Below are 17,810 nucleotides of genomic sequence, written 5' to 3'. Positions count from 1 at the left end.
ACTAAATTTGCAGACATTACCTTGAGTAATATTTTTACTGATACATCCCTGTAGGCAAGGGAAGTAGAAGAAAAAATGAACATATGAGATTACATCAAACTTAAAAGTTTTTTCACAACAAAGGAAACCATCAATAAAACAAAAAGGAAGCCTACTGAATGGGAGAAGATATTTGATAAGGGGTTAATATCCAAAATTTATAAAACACTCATGCAACTCAACACCAAGAAAACAAACAACTCAATTAAAAAATGGACAGAGGATATGAAGAGACATTTCTCTAAAGAGGACATACAGATGGCCAACAGATATATGAAAAGATGCTCAATGTCACTAATCATCAGAGAAATGCAAATAAAACTACAATGAGACACTACCTCACTCCTGTCAGAATGGCCATCATCAATAAATCAACAAACAAGTGTTGGTGAGGAAGTGGGGAAAAGGGAATCCTTGTTCTCTGTTGGTGGGACTGCAGATTGGTGCAGCCACTATGAAACACAGTATGAAGTTTCCTCAAAAAATTAAATGTAGAGCTACCTTATGACCCAGCATTTCCACTCCTGGGTATTTATCAAAGAAATCCAAAACACTAATTATATATATATATATATATATATATATATATATATATATATATATATATATATATATATATATATGTTTACTGCAGTGCTATTCACAGGAGCCAAGATATGAAAACAACTGAAATGCCCCTCAATAGACCACTGGATAAAGAAATTGTGGTATCACTCTGCCATAAAAAAGAAAGAAATCTTACCATTTGCAACAACGTAGATTGGCCTAGAGTATATTATGCTAAGTGAAATAAGTCAGACTGAGAAAGACAAATGTCATGAGATATTTCTTATATTTGGAATCTAAAGAACAGATTTTTTTTTTTGCTAGATGGGAGGGGGGGTAAAGGGGGATGGGTGAGAAACGTGAAGGGATTAGAAAGTATAAATTGGTAGTTACAAAATAGTCATGGGGATGTGAAGTGCAGTATGGGGACTATAATCAATAAGGTTGTAAAACTGTAAGGTGTCAGGTGGGTCCTGGACTTGACAGGGGTCTCCTCATAAGTTGTATGGATGCCTGGACACTGCACTGTACACCTGAAACTAATAATAAAAGAAGGCATTAAAACTGGATCTTTATTTCTGGATTATTTCTGGATCTTTTGAGAATAAGGTTGGTTTTCTGTAAATTGTAAAAAAGATATTAAACAATGTGTTAGTAAGTTAAATACAGGCAGAATCAGAACAGCTTTGCTTTTGATTAACCTGTCTGAAAATAAGTTTGATGGCAATTGTAATCTCTCTTTTTAACCTGATCATTGAAGAAGCCAATGATATTTTATCCAATGTGGATGAGGCAATTTAAAAATTAAAAAAAAAATGTGTTGTTCATCCCTTAGTCATATGGCTACTGTTTAAATTCCCTCTCCTGTTAATTTCGTGATACTGGTTTTGAAATTATTTGACACTCATGCCTCTAAATGTGTATATTAATTCATATATATGGATGTAATATTTTAAAACTTTCAACATTACTAGTGTTTAAGTAATTATTTCTAAGAAGCCAATTAGAAATCCTATTAATGCAGTCTATGCTAAACTTAATGACATAAAGAAATTCAATAAAGTATATATGACTTGCTTCTAGATGAAAATATATCAAATTCATGGAAAACAATGTTTCATAATATTCTTTTAGAATATTTTGGAGAACATAACACCAATGTTGTAAAACATTTTTATAGATGGCAATAAAAAAAAAATGAGGGTGATCTTAAGAGAGGCACAGTTCTTACCAAGCCTTCATTTTCTTGGAAACTGCATTTCCTGTTCTCTGTTTTTCAAATTATTGAATACTGTTATGCACTATTAAGATAGAGATGATCTAAATTCTACGATGCCACCATTAATTTAAAGGGGAAGATATATTACTGGAATACTAATGTCAGGTGATAGATTTAAGGTACCAGAGAGGCAAGATATTAGATAGGGCAAGATGGCGGAACTCACAACATCTGGAACACACACAGGAACTGGACTTCTAGTTCAAGGGCTTAAGTCTCCCTAGCTTGTCGCCCTTGGAAAAGGGCATTTACCTTTTTGAGCTTCAGAATCCTTCACTCTGTGCAGTCCTGTGAATTTCTGAAAGTGCTCTGTGAATTGGAAAGTTCCCCACGAACAGAATTTATCAGTGTTAATTTAGGCTTGTGTAATTATTCTTTTAGATGTCTGGCCTGATGCTGAAAACCCTTAGGGAAGTAAGCACAATTTTCATATAAGCACTGCTGAACACCAATATTTTCAACAAAATTCAAGGACAATCTGTATCAAGTCAACAAAAAATGGGCTCCAAACTTGGTTCTGCTTTTTTTTCAACAATGTTGAACAATACTGTGAAATAATTTGGCTGAGCAACATAACTTCAGGAAACTAGATTTTAAAATACAAATCAGAATAAAAATTTAGTTTATTACAATACTATAGTTTAATACGTATATAAAAGGGAGTAGAACAAATAATAAGTTGTTCCTCTCAAAGTAAATCGTTTCATTTGTAAGAGAAAAAATAGAATACCTATTCTGATCTAATGGGTGATAAATCAACCTGTGTGATATACAGTTTGTACAGGCTCACTGAAATCTTCCTTCCTTAATCCATCTTTGCATGTATAATACTCATTACCACATCAAAGAGTTTCAAAAACCGGGTCATTTTTTGATGACTTTCTGAAATATTAAAAAGGGGGAACAGTAAAAGAAGTGCGCCTTCTTTTAAGAATACTGAGAATTTAATCCCAAATGTACAATGGGTTGTCCAGCATTATTAGTGTCTAAAATGAACAGAAACGATATATTTCCTTGCTGAATCATGTGCAACCTTCTCCAAAGGTGTGTGATAAAGTGTTTGAGGACGGGTCATTAACTTGCTGATCTATTTCTGTGTGCCATGTTGATGAACTTTAGGAATAGGTTCTCTTCATAGTTTACAAAGAATTGTCTACGATTTTCAAATTATTGTAACTAGTGGGCATATCTACTTAAAAAAACATAATTGGAGGGGCTTTAATAAACCATTGACATGGACTTAGCCTGTAATTATGTTGCATTCTTGACTTCCTCCTGACTGCAGCGTGGGCAGGTAGCGTTCTTCATTTGAATGAGTCAGTGCTCCTTCAGATGGTTCCAATGAGTCAATCAACAGCTTACTCTGCTCTCACACTTGAAAGCAGTGAATGGCTGGTGGGTATGTGGCCTCTGCTCTTCTTAAAAGTGAAATGATTTTCATTATGAAAAAGTCATAGTGTCAAGGCAACATAAGGTCAATTCCTATTTTCGTGTGTTATCACCTAAGCACAAACAATAAGTTCTCTGAGGGTAAAATGTAATTGATTTAGTTCTTTGTACATCACCTGAGTGATGCTCAATGAAAAAGAAACAGAGAAGTGAACAAAAAAAGAAGTGAGCAAAAGAATGAATATATAAGCCATTTAGTCTACCCAATAGCTCTAAAACACGTCTTAAGTACAAAAAAGCAATGCACTTTTCTTGATACTATGTTATGTTTTCGGAAGAAAAGTAAAATTAAATGAAAAAATCTAAAGGGGCAGAGTATTATGCTAGTTTGTGATTTAGGAGATGCCACTCACTGAGAGTGAGATAGCAAAACTATGGGATATGTGGAGTAACTGAGGAAACACAAACCACTGAATCCAATTTATAAACAGTAATGTGAATTAGAACTTACCCATTTGTTTTACTCACCAGACTGTGACCCAGGCATCATTCCTTGTTTACTGTTTACTCCTGGGGCATGACAGCCCAGAGCAAACACACAACAGAAATTCAGTAGATGTTTGTTGAATTAGTAGAAAGAGAGGCTCATTTTTTTAAGATGCCATGATAAACAAGCATTTATTTCAAAATGCCATTTATAAATATGTGCTTTAATAGCTCATGTAAGATGATAAGGGGGCTTATAAAAATGACTTTTCTGAAGTCCTTTAGGATCTCGTACCAAATTATCTTCAAACCGATGGTAACTATTAAAAGCCACTAGTAGCATTAAGCTATGATTCCCTGGTAATTATTTGGCTAGCCAACTTATCTAGGACATCTGAAAATCTATAACCCATTCATGTGAGAACCGAGTGGCATTCCTGTTATGCACAATTTTGAAAAATCTTCTTTTACTGGCAAACAAATAACTGGCAAAAACCAATTGTGATGCCACAGTTACTTTCCAAAATAATTATGATCAGGGTTCCTGTGGTATGCAGTGTGTAACACATCACTGGTGTGTCAATGAATTCAAGGGAATGCAATGCCACTATTAGTAATAGCTTTTTATTCGGAGTCCTCATTTTCCAAATAGGTCACATTAAACACAGCCATTAAACAATAGCATTGAGATAAATCCATACAATGTATGCTGCTTTTGTTGTCGTCTTTGTTCACCAATTACTTGGTGCAGCTGAGAACCTTATGGAGTGATGGGGCTGATAAATGGGGATAGCCAACCTGCCAAACGCTGGGGCCAGGAAAGTCACACTTTAATCAGGTCTCATTCAATTACGTTTCAAATCAACACATCTTGATTGCCAAAGTTCTCATTTGAATCAATGCTCTGATAAATGCCATCTGTTGTCCAAAGAATGTAATTAGACAATAATGACTGGGCATATATTATGCCAGACTTCAATCTACCTGTTGACCTCAGCAACTTCTCCATTAGGCAATAAACAGCTTTTAACCTGGTTCTAATAAAGCATACTGCTCTATTACTACATGACTTTTTTTTTTTACTTTTTTTTTATGGTGTCATTTTTTAAATTGAGCAGGGCCCAGGTCCTTTAAAGGGAAGTCATGTTTTACAAAATCTCAGTTAATGTAGGAAAACAGAACAAGTCAATTTCTCAAATAGGAATTCAATTAATTTATGGAGTAGTGAGCCAATCTTTGTATATCGCTTGCAATAAGTATGTCGGGTTAAGAATTATGACAGCATTCTTTGAAATTGCATGATATGTCCCTTTAATGTTTACTTTGGTATAGGTGTCACTAACACTGATTCTCACTACTTTTACCTTTGATGAAAAGATCTTTCATCATTCATGTTTAATGAAAAGATTGTTTTGTTACTGATCTGTTTTAGTTCATCAATAAATTTCTAAAACGTTGACTTTCTTACAAAAATTCCCATCAATTTCTTTTTCTGTGCTTGACTTCAGTTATTTAAGGAGCTAAAAGACAAAGTGTTATCCAATTATTCATTTTAAACGTGTGGGATATTTTTTTTGAGGGGTTAGTAAATGGAGGATGTGAATCAAGACAATTTTTTTCAGATTCTGAGTGATGCTGAAACCCCTAGTACTATCACTGTTTGATCATGCATCACCCCTTAGAGCAATCTGCTCCCCAAAGGGGTGATTTTGGCATCTCATGGACTTCCTTGGAAGCCAAGCACCAGAGGTCTGTGATAAAGGCAGTTGCCAGCCAAACGGATAAAAGCAAGGTTCCCTCAACTCAACTATAAAAGCTTCAAGTCCTGACTGCTGAATTACCACCCACTTGTAAATAAATAATCACTACTAAATACAGATAATGTGTTAAACAGCTAACACTAGTAAATCACTGGTGACAGATGGCCTAAAGGTAAATCCCTCACACATGGGCACAACCAATCCTTAAAATCTTCTAGTGTTTTAATGTCTTCAGACACATATAATAAATTGAACAACCGGTTACTCCACGTTAAGCATGTTTTTAAAATAAACCCTACTCTCTTTGTTGGTTTCATTTACATAGTGCCTTAGATTTCCCTAATTGGCTATCTGTCTAGTAAGAGAGAGGCAACACTGGGAAGACGAAATGGAAATTGGTTTCCCATCAAATTTCTGCTATCGAGCTAAATCAACCTGTAGTCAGTCTCCTGGCAGAAAATAACATCATATAACAGAGACAACACATTTCAGATACATAAATTGTCCAAAATATAGTCAATTAGGTTTCACATGTACAAGATCCTTTCTTTTCTAATTTAAACATTGACGAATAAGAAAAATCAAGACTAGAACTTTGGAAAGGCTGTTACTAGGAACCAAATTCAGTTCTCGCGAGAATAAGGCTGATGGGAGTTGTCCACTCTTCCTTTCAAAGCAGTTTTGCAAACGAGGTACAGTCTAAAGTCTTGACAGCATCTGACAGAAATATTTTCAGTTGAATTTGTTGAAGTTTGAAATTACAAAACTGAATCCAGTTCAATGTTTGTTTTTATTCTTGTTTTTCTAATTTTCATAGAAGAATTTTACGACATTTATGCTGTTTCTACACTGGCTTAGTGGCCAGAAAAAAAGGCACAGAGTTCCCCACCAGTTTGCAAATAATGCATTTTTTTGTTTGTTTGCTCCAGTGCACAAACAGCCTTTATTTAACTCAGCACCACATTTTCTAAGGTATGGGCTGGAAGCTGTTTGTCATGAAGCTGTAAAATGCCAAAAAATTTAAACACGGAAGGATAATGTCAATCAAGGCATTTCCCCATCTGCTGCTACTAACTTCTGCAAGTGATAATTTTATGTTTCCCCAATTCCTGAAATTTGAGGTGTCCTAGCCTCATCTGGAAGTACGTTTGAAACTTGCTAAATGTCACAAGAAAAGATGTCACCCAATGAAGGAATAGAAGGTGCATTGTTCTCAAAGGATGCCAAGAAACAAGAGGCAGAAGGGTGCTGAAAAAAAGGAAGACCGTTTCGTGAAGACCCAGACCTCCTGAAAAACACTACACAATGCAAGTAACCAATGCTGGTATCACACATGCATCAAAGCATTTTTCATGGTTTTGAAGTAAAGGGAAACACACATCTTGAACCACCCAACATACTTTTAAAAACTAATCAACAAACAGTATGGTATCTACAAAGGCCGAATCTGTGTGTCATTGAGGAAACATGAAGAAGGTTCAGTTATTGGTACAAATGTAATTCTTATGATTTAGCATGACTTTAATAAAAGCTTCTACAAGGACTTGCACATAATCATGACGGACAGATGTCGTTTTTTGACCTTTCAGATAGCTCCATCAGCTCACTCAAACACATTTTGAACAGATTATGTACTGTAGTACTTGGGAGACTATACATTAAACAAGAGACTTTGCTCTCAGGCACTGCTTCCCACACTCCATGGGGAAAAGGAAGCAGGAAAAAACAAAACTCATAGAGTTCGACAGCTACCGAGGCGACACTTGCCATTTACAATATAAGCCCAAATATTTTTGCAACACAACTATATATTAATTTAATAAAATACACAATATAGCTCTTATACACTCAACAATTTGGCTCATATGCACTGAATCTGCAATAAATCAATAAAAAATATGTCATTTGATGTAAACACATTGAATCTTCATACATTTGCACATTTAAATGGTCATGTGATCTGTGTATGTCTAAGACGTTTTTCACTTTCCTGAGCTATTTTAGTGTCCACAAATGAGTAGCACATAGTCCCAGCATAAATTTTCTCTGAATATTCTCAATTTTTTCAAAACTTTTCTAGGTCAACTCGAAAACATATCCACCCTTGTTTAGATGTTTGTGGACACTAAAATGCTAAAGAGGCATTTTTAACCTTTACAGCTTCTTCTCCTTTAATGAAGTGAATTAGTCTATGTGTGTGCAGGACAAAATGGACTATATCTTTTTACACTTAACTTTTATACAACATAAGGTGTCTTACAAATGACCAAGTTTATTTATTTATTTTTTTTTTTGCTTTTTAAATTTTTCTCCGACTCATGATATGGAATGTTGTTTGTGTTTTATATGTGTGGCAGGTAACTTTGTACAGAAATGTTTACCACAAATACGTGTTAATGTTTGGTGTAGCTTGGACTACTGCAAGGTCTTCTCGGGACTTTCAGTAGAAGCCTATGAGGACTGCTAGAAATCCACCACAGATCACAAATTATGACCCTGCTTTGTATGGGGTTTATAGGTAAACAGTTAAGTCAGCATAAATCACGGAGGACAGTCTCAGAGTGGTCAGAAATAGGTCAAGGCTCTCACGGCATACCTTCCTAACAGATTGTCAAAAGGTAACTTGCTTCCTCAGCCTCCTGTATCTTCTCTCCTTTTTCTTCTCTCTCTCTCTATCTCTCCCTTTTTTTCTTTTCTCTTTGAGCATCATTATTTCTGTCCTAATAGAAGTTTGGTCAAAACAAAAACCATTGTTATCTGAAAAAGAAACAGCAGTGAAAAGAACATACTTGTGGGCACTTCAGATGTTCACTAAAAGCCTTAAAGTAGCATTGGTCTCTCTTCATCCCCGTCTACCGGGTTGTCACCAGGAGGCATCATATTTAAATCAACAGAAGAGACAAGAAAATGCCAATGCTCATTTTCCCTCCCCCCCCATCACTTTCTCACAGCCACAGGGTCATTGCCCCGGCAGTCCTGCAGAAGCTTATCGATTTCTCTCACGACCTCGTCTGCATCCACGGACTCTCGACCCAGATCCCTGTTGGGGTGGTCCAGCTGCTCCAGAGCGGCCCCCATCTCGCTGGAATCCCGGCTGGCTCTGGAATGCACGTCTGCGAAGACCCTTGCCATCTGATCGGAAGCTGGGAAGGGAGGGTCTCTGGGCTGCTTACTGGGCGACAGGTACTGACTGTCAGTGGGCACGTACTGGCTGCTCGCTTCGGCCAGGGCTCCTGCTTTCGCCTCGCAACCATCCAGAGTGCCTTTTGTTGAGGTGCAAGGCTCGACGCAGGCCTTGGTCGGGCTGCTGGATGCTGAGGGGACCTCCTGGAGGAGAGGGCTCAGGGCACGTTTGGCTTTTAAATAAGGTTTCACATTGGCAATGAGAATAGTGTGCTCTCGCTTGTCTTTTCCAAATGTACAAAAAGTCTTTTTCCCAGTGGGATTCACAGTTTCGTACGACTCAGTCTCCACATTCGTTTCCACCGTGGGTACGAAGAGATTTGTGCGGTAATCTGCATTTTCAGCCTGATTGGCTGCAGGGAACTGTGGCATCCAACACCTGTCAGAATGACCAAGCACTCGGCATTCATCCGTGCAATTAACGCACTCTTCTGGTTCTGCAAAACAAAACAAAACAAAAAAACAGCAAATCCAGTCACAAGGGTGGCCTCTGCATTTCTATCCAGGCTGCGGACCAGCTTTCAGCGGGCTTGCTGGACCTCTGGTCTATTAATTAAAAAGGAAAAGACAACAATAATTAAAATGTTTCAGGAGGGTTGCATAAACCTGCGGGATGAGAGAATGATTTTTATTTAAGTCTATTCTCTAGATATTAATGAATTCTCATGGCCTCGGAACTAGTAAAACGTGGCCACTGGAGAACCATTCTCGGCCCAGTACTACATCACTGTAAACTCATTTTCTGGAGATATCAGTTAGACTTTGTTCTGCATAATCCATCCTGGAAACAGGGAACTTCAAAAAGGATTAACAAGATTAATTTTTCAAATCAAATAACAGGGCAAAAACTGGATTGCAAAGCCCTAAGCTTTTTTAGTTGTTGCTGTTTTGATTTGGTTTTTTTTTTTTATGTTTTAGCCACATTTGGCTTGTAATTGTTATTTTGGTGACAGTCGTAAAATAAAAGGTTTCCTTTAAAAATCCACTTTGCCTCCTGAGGGTCATAAATGGAATTTTCTATCAGAATGTATTCTAGAAAAGCTGATCAAAAAGTGCACATTCCTATTTTATTAGATATGAGTGTGGATCATGTAATCAGTTTTCTTCACTTTGGCTTCTTGGTTTTGGTGTAAGTAGTTGAGAATGAATTTAGTCACTAGATATAGTTCAGAATGGATGACAAGTCATGATTTCCTATTTTAAACAATAATGCTTTCTGTGAGAATTTTTGCTTCTCTCTTTTGCCAATAGGTGTATAAAAATTCTAAATAAAGCGTTCTTTAGTGATTCCTACTTCAAAGGTGCTGAGCAAGAAAATGTGAAAGAAAATTCCTTCATACAGCCATGACCCCAATATTTTAAACTATGACTTTGAACTAAATCTTTCCAGTTGACTTCTGTCATCTACAAATGGTTACTTGCCTTAATGTTTAATGATACTTTTAAAATCAGGTACTTTTTTTTTTTTTTCAGGAGAGGATATTTACGATTTACCTCTACATGATGGGAAGAGAATTTCCTACACGTTTAGAAACCCTTGGGGTTACCATTTAAATGATGACAGAGGATCTCTACAAATTTACAGTGTCCTGTGCAATCAAAAAAAAAGTTCACACGAAAGATATTTACAATAAAAACCAGCAATTTAACAGCATTGAAAATTTACACGGCTACTTTTCAAAATCATAAATAAAACCCGAGTTCATATTTAAAAACATAAATAATTCCCTCTCCAAAAAGAAAAATAAACTACAACTTGATATATCTCAGAAGGTTTTAGGATAAAATAATTTCTTATGAGACTAATATTTTTCATAAAGAAATCAAAATGGTGTCTTGACAGAACAAAAACACTGTGGTATTTCGGAGCAAGTAGCATTCTCATTAGTAAAAGGCTTAAAAAGTCTTTAGGTAGCTTGTCTCTACTTTAAGTTTTTCATGTTTTTAAAAATACATTCACCTATGAGTTAAGGAAATATGTTGTTTATTATGTAATGCAGGTGAAAAGTTTACATGTAGTCTCAAACTGAACTATGCACCCAGATGCTCAAATGTTATACTACCTAAGACTTGAAAGGTTGTTAGGCAGAGCAACACAAACAAAAGTAGAAGAATCAAGGCATATAAATTTTTCTAGGAAATCTTCATATATAAAATAGAAAAGAAATTTTATTTTTAAAGAGTATATTCAAAAAAGTTTAATATTAAGTATTTATTTCCCTTACCTATTCTGAATGGTAATCATAAAAACTACCCTGTATGTCTCTGTTAGTGAGTGTTAGAAAAAAAGGAAATGTACAATTTCATTCAACCAATTCTAATCTTCAAAATGCAGTAGAAAACTTTACTATCCATTTTACTTGGTAATACTTTTGTATCTTTTAGAACCATGATGTTTAAAAAATTCATTCACAACCCATACATTCTCTTTGAAACATACTAACATAGTTCGGTATCCCGATATTGACTGGCCCTTACCTTTCAGCCATTTGGAAAGCCTAGCACTGAATAAATTCAATATGAATATAAGAAGAGAATGGAAGAGATGGAATAATGCAGATATATGAAAGTGTAGATCAACCTTGAATTTGAAACCATCAACATAAAATGATTGTTTGCACTTCACTGCTGAAAATCTGCAGCTTTTTACTTGACTCCTTTATGACACATCCTAGGGAGATAATTTTGAGTATTGATTGTGATACATTATAAGCTGTTCACCTTGCGATTGGACTGTAATTTTGATGGCAGCAGTGCACAGACAGGGAAGAAAATCGAATGGACAGTTTTGTACAAGCAGCAGAAACTGGGAGCATAAAGTGAACAATAACTGCCAGGGGTCAAAGAAGGATTTATGGGAGAGTGAAATTATTTCTGAAGGAACATAAATAAATAGATGAATAGGTAGGTACATAAAAAAGACATAGGTCATTCATATAATGAATGACTAGCAAGACAAAAAACAAAGAAAAAAATGGAAGAATAAAAGAGGGAAGAAGGAAAGCTAAGTGAAGGGAGAGAAGGAAGAAAGAGGAAAGTGAAGGGGTTTAAAGAAAGAAGAGTTATAGTAGGACGATTTCTACCATGTGTACCTTTTTAAATATATTTTTTAAATTCCCTCAATAAACTAAATGGCTATAATGAAGGATGATAGCGTGGAGTATTTTCTCAAGACATAGGACTATAAAGATAAATAATCACATTTTTGTACCTTAGGGAAATAGACCCCAAAAGAGGTATGTTGAATTATAAATGATAGAAATAAATAAAAAAGAAGCAAATTATATAGACAGCCACTATTTGCATATACTAGGTATTTGTATCAGGAAACAAATTCAGAGACCCTGCACAGAAGAAATCAAAGCAAAAATAATTGATCCAAGATTCACTTTTTTTTTCTGGATGAATCTGGGGTTATAAAGAAAGTATTTACCTTCATTTTCATCCTTTCCTCAATATAGCATGATTACCCTTGCACAGAACGCACCCTTTGCCAGAGAGATGACATGACCCAGACGATATGCAGATGAGAAAAACTGAGAGATAAGCATGTTTATACGGCAAAGAGAAAACAATTCTGAAGTCCAACAGCTGGAAAGCCAGGCAGTTACGCCTATAGGGGAAGTGTACAATGTCTAATTTTTAAAATGAATGATTCCCTGAAGGATCATGTGACAATCAGATAAATTTAAACACTTGTTTAGTATTAAGAATCATTTTCTAGACTCCTATAGCCACATCTGACTATTACACAAGCTCCCAAAGGGAAGGATCAAAATACAGTCATCCTAATTAGTTCAATTTTGCATCTTAATTTATACGACTTTTTTTTGGCAAACCATATAACGTCATGCAGATGACTATAGTACTTTCAGTTCAGCTGTACCAAAAACCATACACACACATATCATTACACACACACACACACACACACACACACACACACACACAGAGGGTGACAAAAAAAGTATACACATTTTAAGATAGGAAAAACTGTATTAAAATTGTAATACTCCATATATACCAATAACATAAGATGAATATGTCACGTTTGACTTCTGCAGTTACAAGACGTGCTCAAAGCAGTTACCATCAGCGTAATTTTAACAGTTTTTTCCTTTCTTAAAATGTGTATACATTATTTTGGCACCCTCTGTATATACACTATATATGTATTTATATATATGTATATGTAAAAAATTATATTATATAAGTATATAATGGACATGCATATGTAAAGCTTTTTATTTAATATCTACTATTGACCCAATAATTTGACTACCTCTCAGTTTAGAATTTTATATAATTCAAATTGATTCAGACAAAAAGATGTCTGAAATCTGTATGTTCACATTGGCTGACATACCTGAAAACGCTCTCTTTTTTTAAGGTAGACTAAACAGTCTAGTTACTTAATCTTAGAGGTAAGATTAAGTAGACAAGCAATCATTTTGTGCCAAAATATACCTTCAAAGTAACTGTCATTGTGGAAGTTACATCTATGTAAGGAAAAAAAAATATTTAGGCAAATCATGAAGTTATCTGCCCTTCAATTATTGGATTTTAGTAATCTTCTACAAAGGTTGTTACCATACTTCATGCTTACAATGTGATTTTAATGTTGTAATGCTACCGTATCAAGAGAGATGCATAGCCAATTCAGCGATGCGTAATAGGCGCCAACAATTACTACCTATAATAATATAAAAACACTATTTAACACTATTTAAGCCAGCAACGATTAACAAAGATTTGGGGGGGGGGGGCTCTGCTGAACAGGGTTATTTTGGGAAAAGTGAGGAGAACAATCCTTGGGTGTTCCAACTCTGTGGCGTTCACTTCAAAGGAAATGTGAAGAAAGCAGTCCATAAAATTTCTTACCTCAGAGTAAATCTACCTCTTTTTATTATAATCTGTCTCACTCACAGGCAAGAATTTAACACAAATCAGAAGTTAAGCTTATTTTCCCTGCCTTGAAAGCGCTAAACCACACCACCCAAAGAGAGAGATACTTGGCAACTAATTTGTTACCACTTAGGGGAATATTAGATGACATGAAAGGATTTCCTCCCCTTAGTTCAGATTTGCCTGTTGCCTCCGGAGCCCACATATTTGTACATCTGAAACATGCATATAGTTTCTAACATTAGAACTTAAGCTATGCATCTGATTTAATTTTTATAACGAGGAAATAATTGTCTGTGTCTTAGAAATTTGAAAACCAAAATCCATAAGTCAGGGCATTAATGAGTAAGCTCTAAAGTACTGTGGCCATGGGGGAAGGGCAGTTAAGTGATTCCTCTGTGTAATGACTGTTAACAAAATGGTTTTATTTCTACTTTGTAAACGGCTTTAAATAGGAATGGTGCTCTTCTAAGACTGCAGTGGTTGCCACTGTTTCTAACAGCGTCTTAAAATTAGGGTTGTTTCCAAGTAGACAACTCTATAAATGGAAGTCCATTTTTTTATTTGTTCTCATTTTTTTTTCTTTCTTTCTTTTTTTTTGTTGTTGTTGTTTCTAATTTACCTTCTTTCACGAAAGTAAGCTTGCATAACACCTAATTAGCTGTCTAGAGAAGCAGAGAGCAGGCAACCATCTCTATTTAAGGCTGGCACAAGTGTCCTAGAGGCTAACGCTACAGAATGCTAACTAGGCGCCCATCACAGATTATCTACCAGCAAACACTGAGGAGCCAGACCTCAGAGCGGCAGTGTGTGGGGGCCACTTTTCTACTGAAAGGTTCTAAAGTTGTTAACAACAGTTTGCTTTTACTGTCTTTTTTTTTTTTGGTCAGTCAGCACACACACACATACATACAACATGCACACACGTCTCTATCAACACAACAAATTGTGAGTTATCCAAATATAGTCTAACATATCAGAGAAATAATATCAATACTAAAATAGAAATCTCATCAGAATACAGCACAATAAACCTCCAGTAAATTGTTTTTCAGTAAGTTGACAGAATTTGCAACATCCTGTGAAGTGACACTTTTCTAACATAAACAATTCTTTTTCTTTTCTTTTTTGGTAATTTGATTATTATCCACATACTACCCTTTACCATCCTATAAGCCCCTTACACTTGTTATGATAGGGTGAGTCATTCCATATAAATAGCACCTCAGCAATCTACATATTCCAATATCACAATTTTATCCCATGCTTTTTTTTTTCTTTTTTCCCTGAGAGTGTTGACGTGAGAGCCAGCTTTAATTCTAGCACACTTTTAAATAAGCGTGGTGTACCCCTTATGCAGGGAAGAAAAGGGAGCGATAAGGGAAAATGTCACATCTGAGACCAGTCATTTTATTTAATTATGGAATAGTTAAGTGGCACTTCATATATTGCCCTTCATTTCCTGTATTTCTTGCTTGTGTATAGGGCTCTATGTTGTGTTACTGAGTAACTGATACACAAATACACAGATGGGGGTGTGTTTTTGCTTCTCTTATTATTATTTTTTTTAAAGATTTTTTATTGGGGAACTGAGGGTATGGGAACAGCGCTGGGGAATTGGGGGACGGGTAACAATTTGCTGTCGTTTTGGTCTTCAGTCTAGTTGTGGAGGACGTTGCTTCACTGGCCCAAGTTGTCACCATCATTGCGCTCTTCCCATGCGAGGCATATCAGTCGCTGGCTTCTGGATGGCCGCTCACTGCGGCTGCTGGCCGCTCACGCTGGCTGCTGGCTACACACGGTAGCCCACGGCAACCCACTGCCACAGGGGCTGCAGCCTACGCCATCGCCGGCGACTCACGGCAACCCAGCTCCAGGTTGAGCTGTTGTTCAGCATGTAGAGGGCTTAGCTGTAGAGGGTGTCACTGGCCCTCATATGTGGGATCTGAACTGGGGCCCTCTGGCGTCCCAAGCCAGCTCTTAACCATCGCGCCACTGGCCGGCCCCAACTTCTCTTATTTGTTTAATGTAAGAGGGTTCGTGTATCATGTTACAACACGTTCATTCCTTCATTCTATGAGGATGCCTGTTCCCATGTTGGCAGTGATATAATGACGAAACCCTAGGTACAGGACTCCAGAAACTTACATTCTTTCCTTATAATTGGCCATGAAACATCAGAACTTAGAAACACAGTTCACATAAGAAAAGTACTAGGAGAGAAACGTATGGATTTTCAGGTGGGCGCCAGTCTGCCTTCCAGAGTTGATCTCGGTTGTGAAATGCCATTCTATCTGCTTTTGATAGGTGGAGGGCGCATTCTGAAAAGGAGGTTAGTATAATTCTATCAAATAGTCAAACTGGGTGGCTGTAAAGCACTATCCTCTGGCGTGCACCTGCATTGAACACTGCTTCTGAATGGAGTGCCATGGCTGCATTCAGACACCAGGAACCACTGGCCTGTATCATATTCAACTGCATCCAATTGCAGCTGGCTGTTTGGGCGCTTGGAGCATTTGCACATACTGTTTAGCACAGCTGCACACCGTCAGGGGTGCTTTTCAGTGTTTGGGACCCATCGGACAGAACAGCATGTCCCCAGTGAAATTTTTGGCATATAGATTGACAACATCTAGATAATGCTCTGAGATAAAGAAAACTTCAATTACATAGAAACTTACATTAAGGAATGAAAACAAAAGGTATAAGGAAATTTGACATGACAGCAACAGAGTACAAAAAAAATAATGAGAATCTAAACCACGCTTTGGGAACCTATGGCACAAATATAATCGTGTCCCATGCCACAGGGCTCTGAGATTAACATTCAAACTTTATCTGCCCTCCTTCGCCAACCCCACACTGTAGGTGTCGCCATCACCTGGGGCAGCCACAGATGCTGGGATGCAGAGGCCCAGATAAATGGGCCATCGTCTTCCTAACAGGTGCCCTGAGGAGAACTGGCTCTCCAACTCGATACTATTCTAATGGAACAAGCTTTTGCTTTGTTTTTGAGAAAAGGGCTCTGACAGAGCCTCTCCAGGAAAACCAACACAGCCCAAATACCCCACCAGAGTAAAGAGAGCTCAAGTTCAGGGGAGCATTTCAGGTGTGTAGGTCAGCAGCTAATTCAAAAAAGTTACGCTCAATAATTCATAAGTTACGAGCAAATAAAATACCGACTCTGTGCCTAGGACCGGAAGTCTCAAGGAAAGGCATTTCAGCAGGATGTGGCAGAACTGGCATTGCGTCAAGGAAAGGCTTGAGGGTATGAACTTAAGTCTATCCATCCACCTCTAAAATTCTTCTGTCCCTAAGACTCCATTCCTTCGCCGAAGAGTTTACACTTGGATTGGAAACTAGAAACTAGGTTTGAAACCAGCATATGATCACTAATTCATGATCAATTACATTCGGGACTATGCCACATGAATGCCAAGCAACAGAAACACTGAGAATAGTGTAGCCGGTAATCATAGGCTTGTACAAGAGGAGGTATATGGTCTGTGATCCAAAGGATGACCAGGGTTTCCACGACAGTGGAGAGCAGGAAGAGGTTGATCCAGGTGAAGGGACTGCAGAGTAAAACAGTCACCACACAGGACTGTGTGTTTCACAGGGTAGTAGGAAGCCAGCTTTACGAGTCAAAGGCCCTATGTGGCAATGCCAAAAATAAAATAACAATGCGAGGGAAACTGGCTAGGATTCAAAAGAAAATGGAAAAGCTCTAAATAAAAGACCAAATTCAATGTCACAGGCAATGGAGCACTAACGTAAGTATTTGAGCAGTTCATTGTATTATATATCCCAGAAGATTCTTGAAATACAAGGATATAAGAGCTCTCTTTTGCTATGAGATATACAGTATTTAAAGTAACATCAGATCCATCTGTTAAATACTATGTTAATATATAAAAACCCAAAGTTCTCTATTTATTGTCGAGGGTATCATTTTCAATAAAATAAATCTTGCCTGTCATATATAGTGGGGGTGCCAAAAAATATATATATACACATGACTTGTATTCATCTTTTGTTATCGGTATATATTGAGCATTCCAATTTTAATACAGGTTTTCCTTTCTTAAAATATGTATACTTTTTTTTTTGGCATCTGAAACATGAAGGTCAGAATGTTTTTCCCTTAGGGAATTTTTTAAACCAGTCATCCTATTATTAAAATTAAAGCCTATATTTAAATAATCACCTCTTTATAATTTTAA

General features: G+C 36.8%; 1 protein-coding gene across 8 annotated transcripts in view; it reads right to left on the bottom strand.

Annotated features, from left to right (window-relative positions):
* Positions 1-4,347: 4,347 nt before the first annotated feature.
* PCDH17 (protocadherin 17) overlaps positions 4,348-17,810 on the bottom strand; it is a 96,304-nt gene continuing 82,841 nt past the window's right edge. For 6 of the 8 annotated variants that reach the window (XM_019655906.1, XM_019655905.1, XM_019655907.1 and 3 more), the window contains one exon: positions 4,348-9,119. In XM_019655906.1, coding sequence (XP_019511451.1) covers positions 8,437-9,119 — 683 coding nt within the window. In that variant the 3' untranslated portion in view covers positions 4,348-8,436. The other 2 variants (XM_019655909.1, XM_019655910.1) reach the window with 1 other exon arrangement.

Source organism: Hipposideros armiger, unplaced genomic scaffold, assembly GCF_001890085.2.
Source record: "Hipposideros armiger isolate ML-2016 unplaced genomic scaffold, ASM189008v1 scaffold_251, whole genome shotgun sequence".
NCBI lineage: Eukaryota > Metazoa > Chordata > Mammalia > Chiroptera > Hipposideridae > Hipposideros > Hipposideros armiger.
This window is presented reverse-complemented; position numbering and strand designations above follow the sequence as displayed.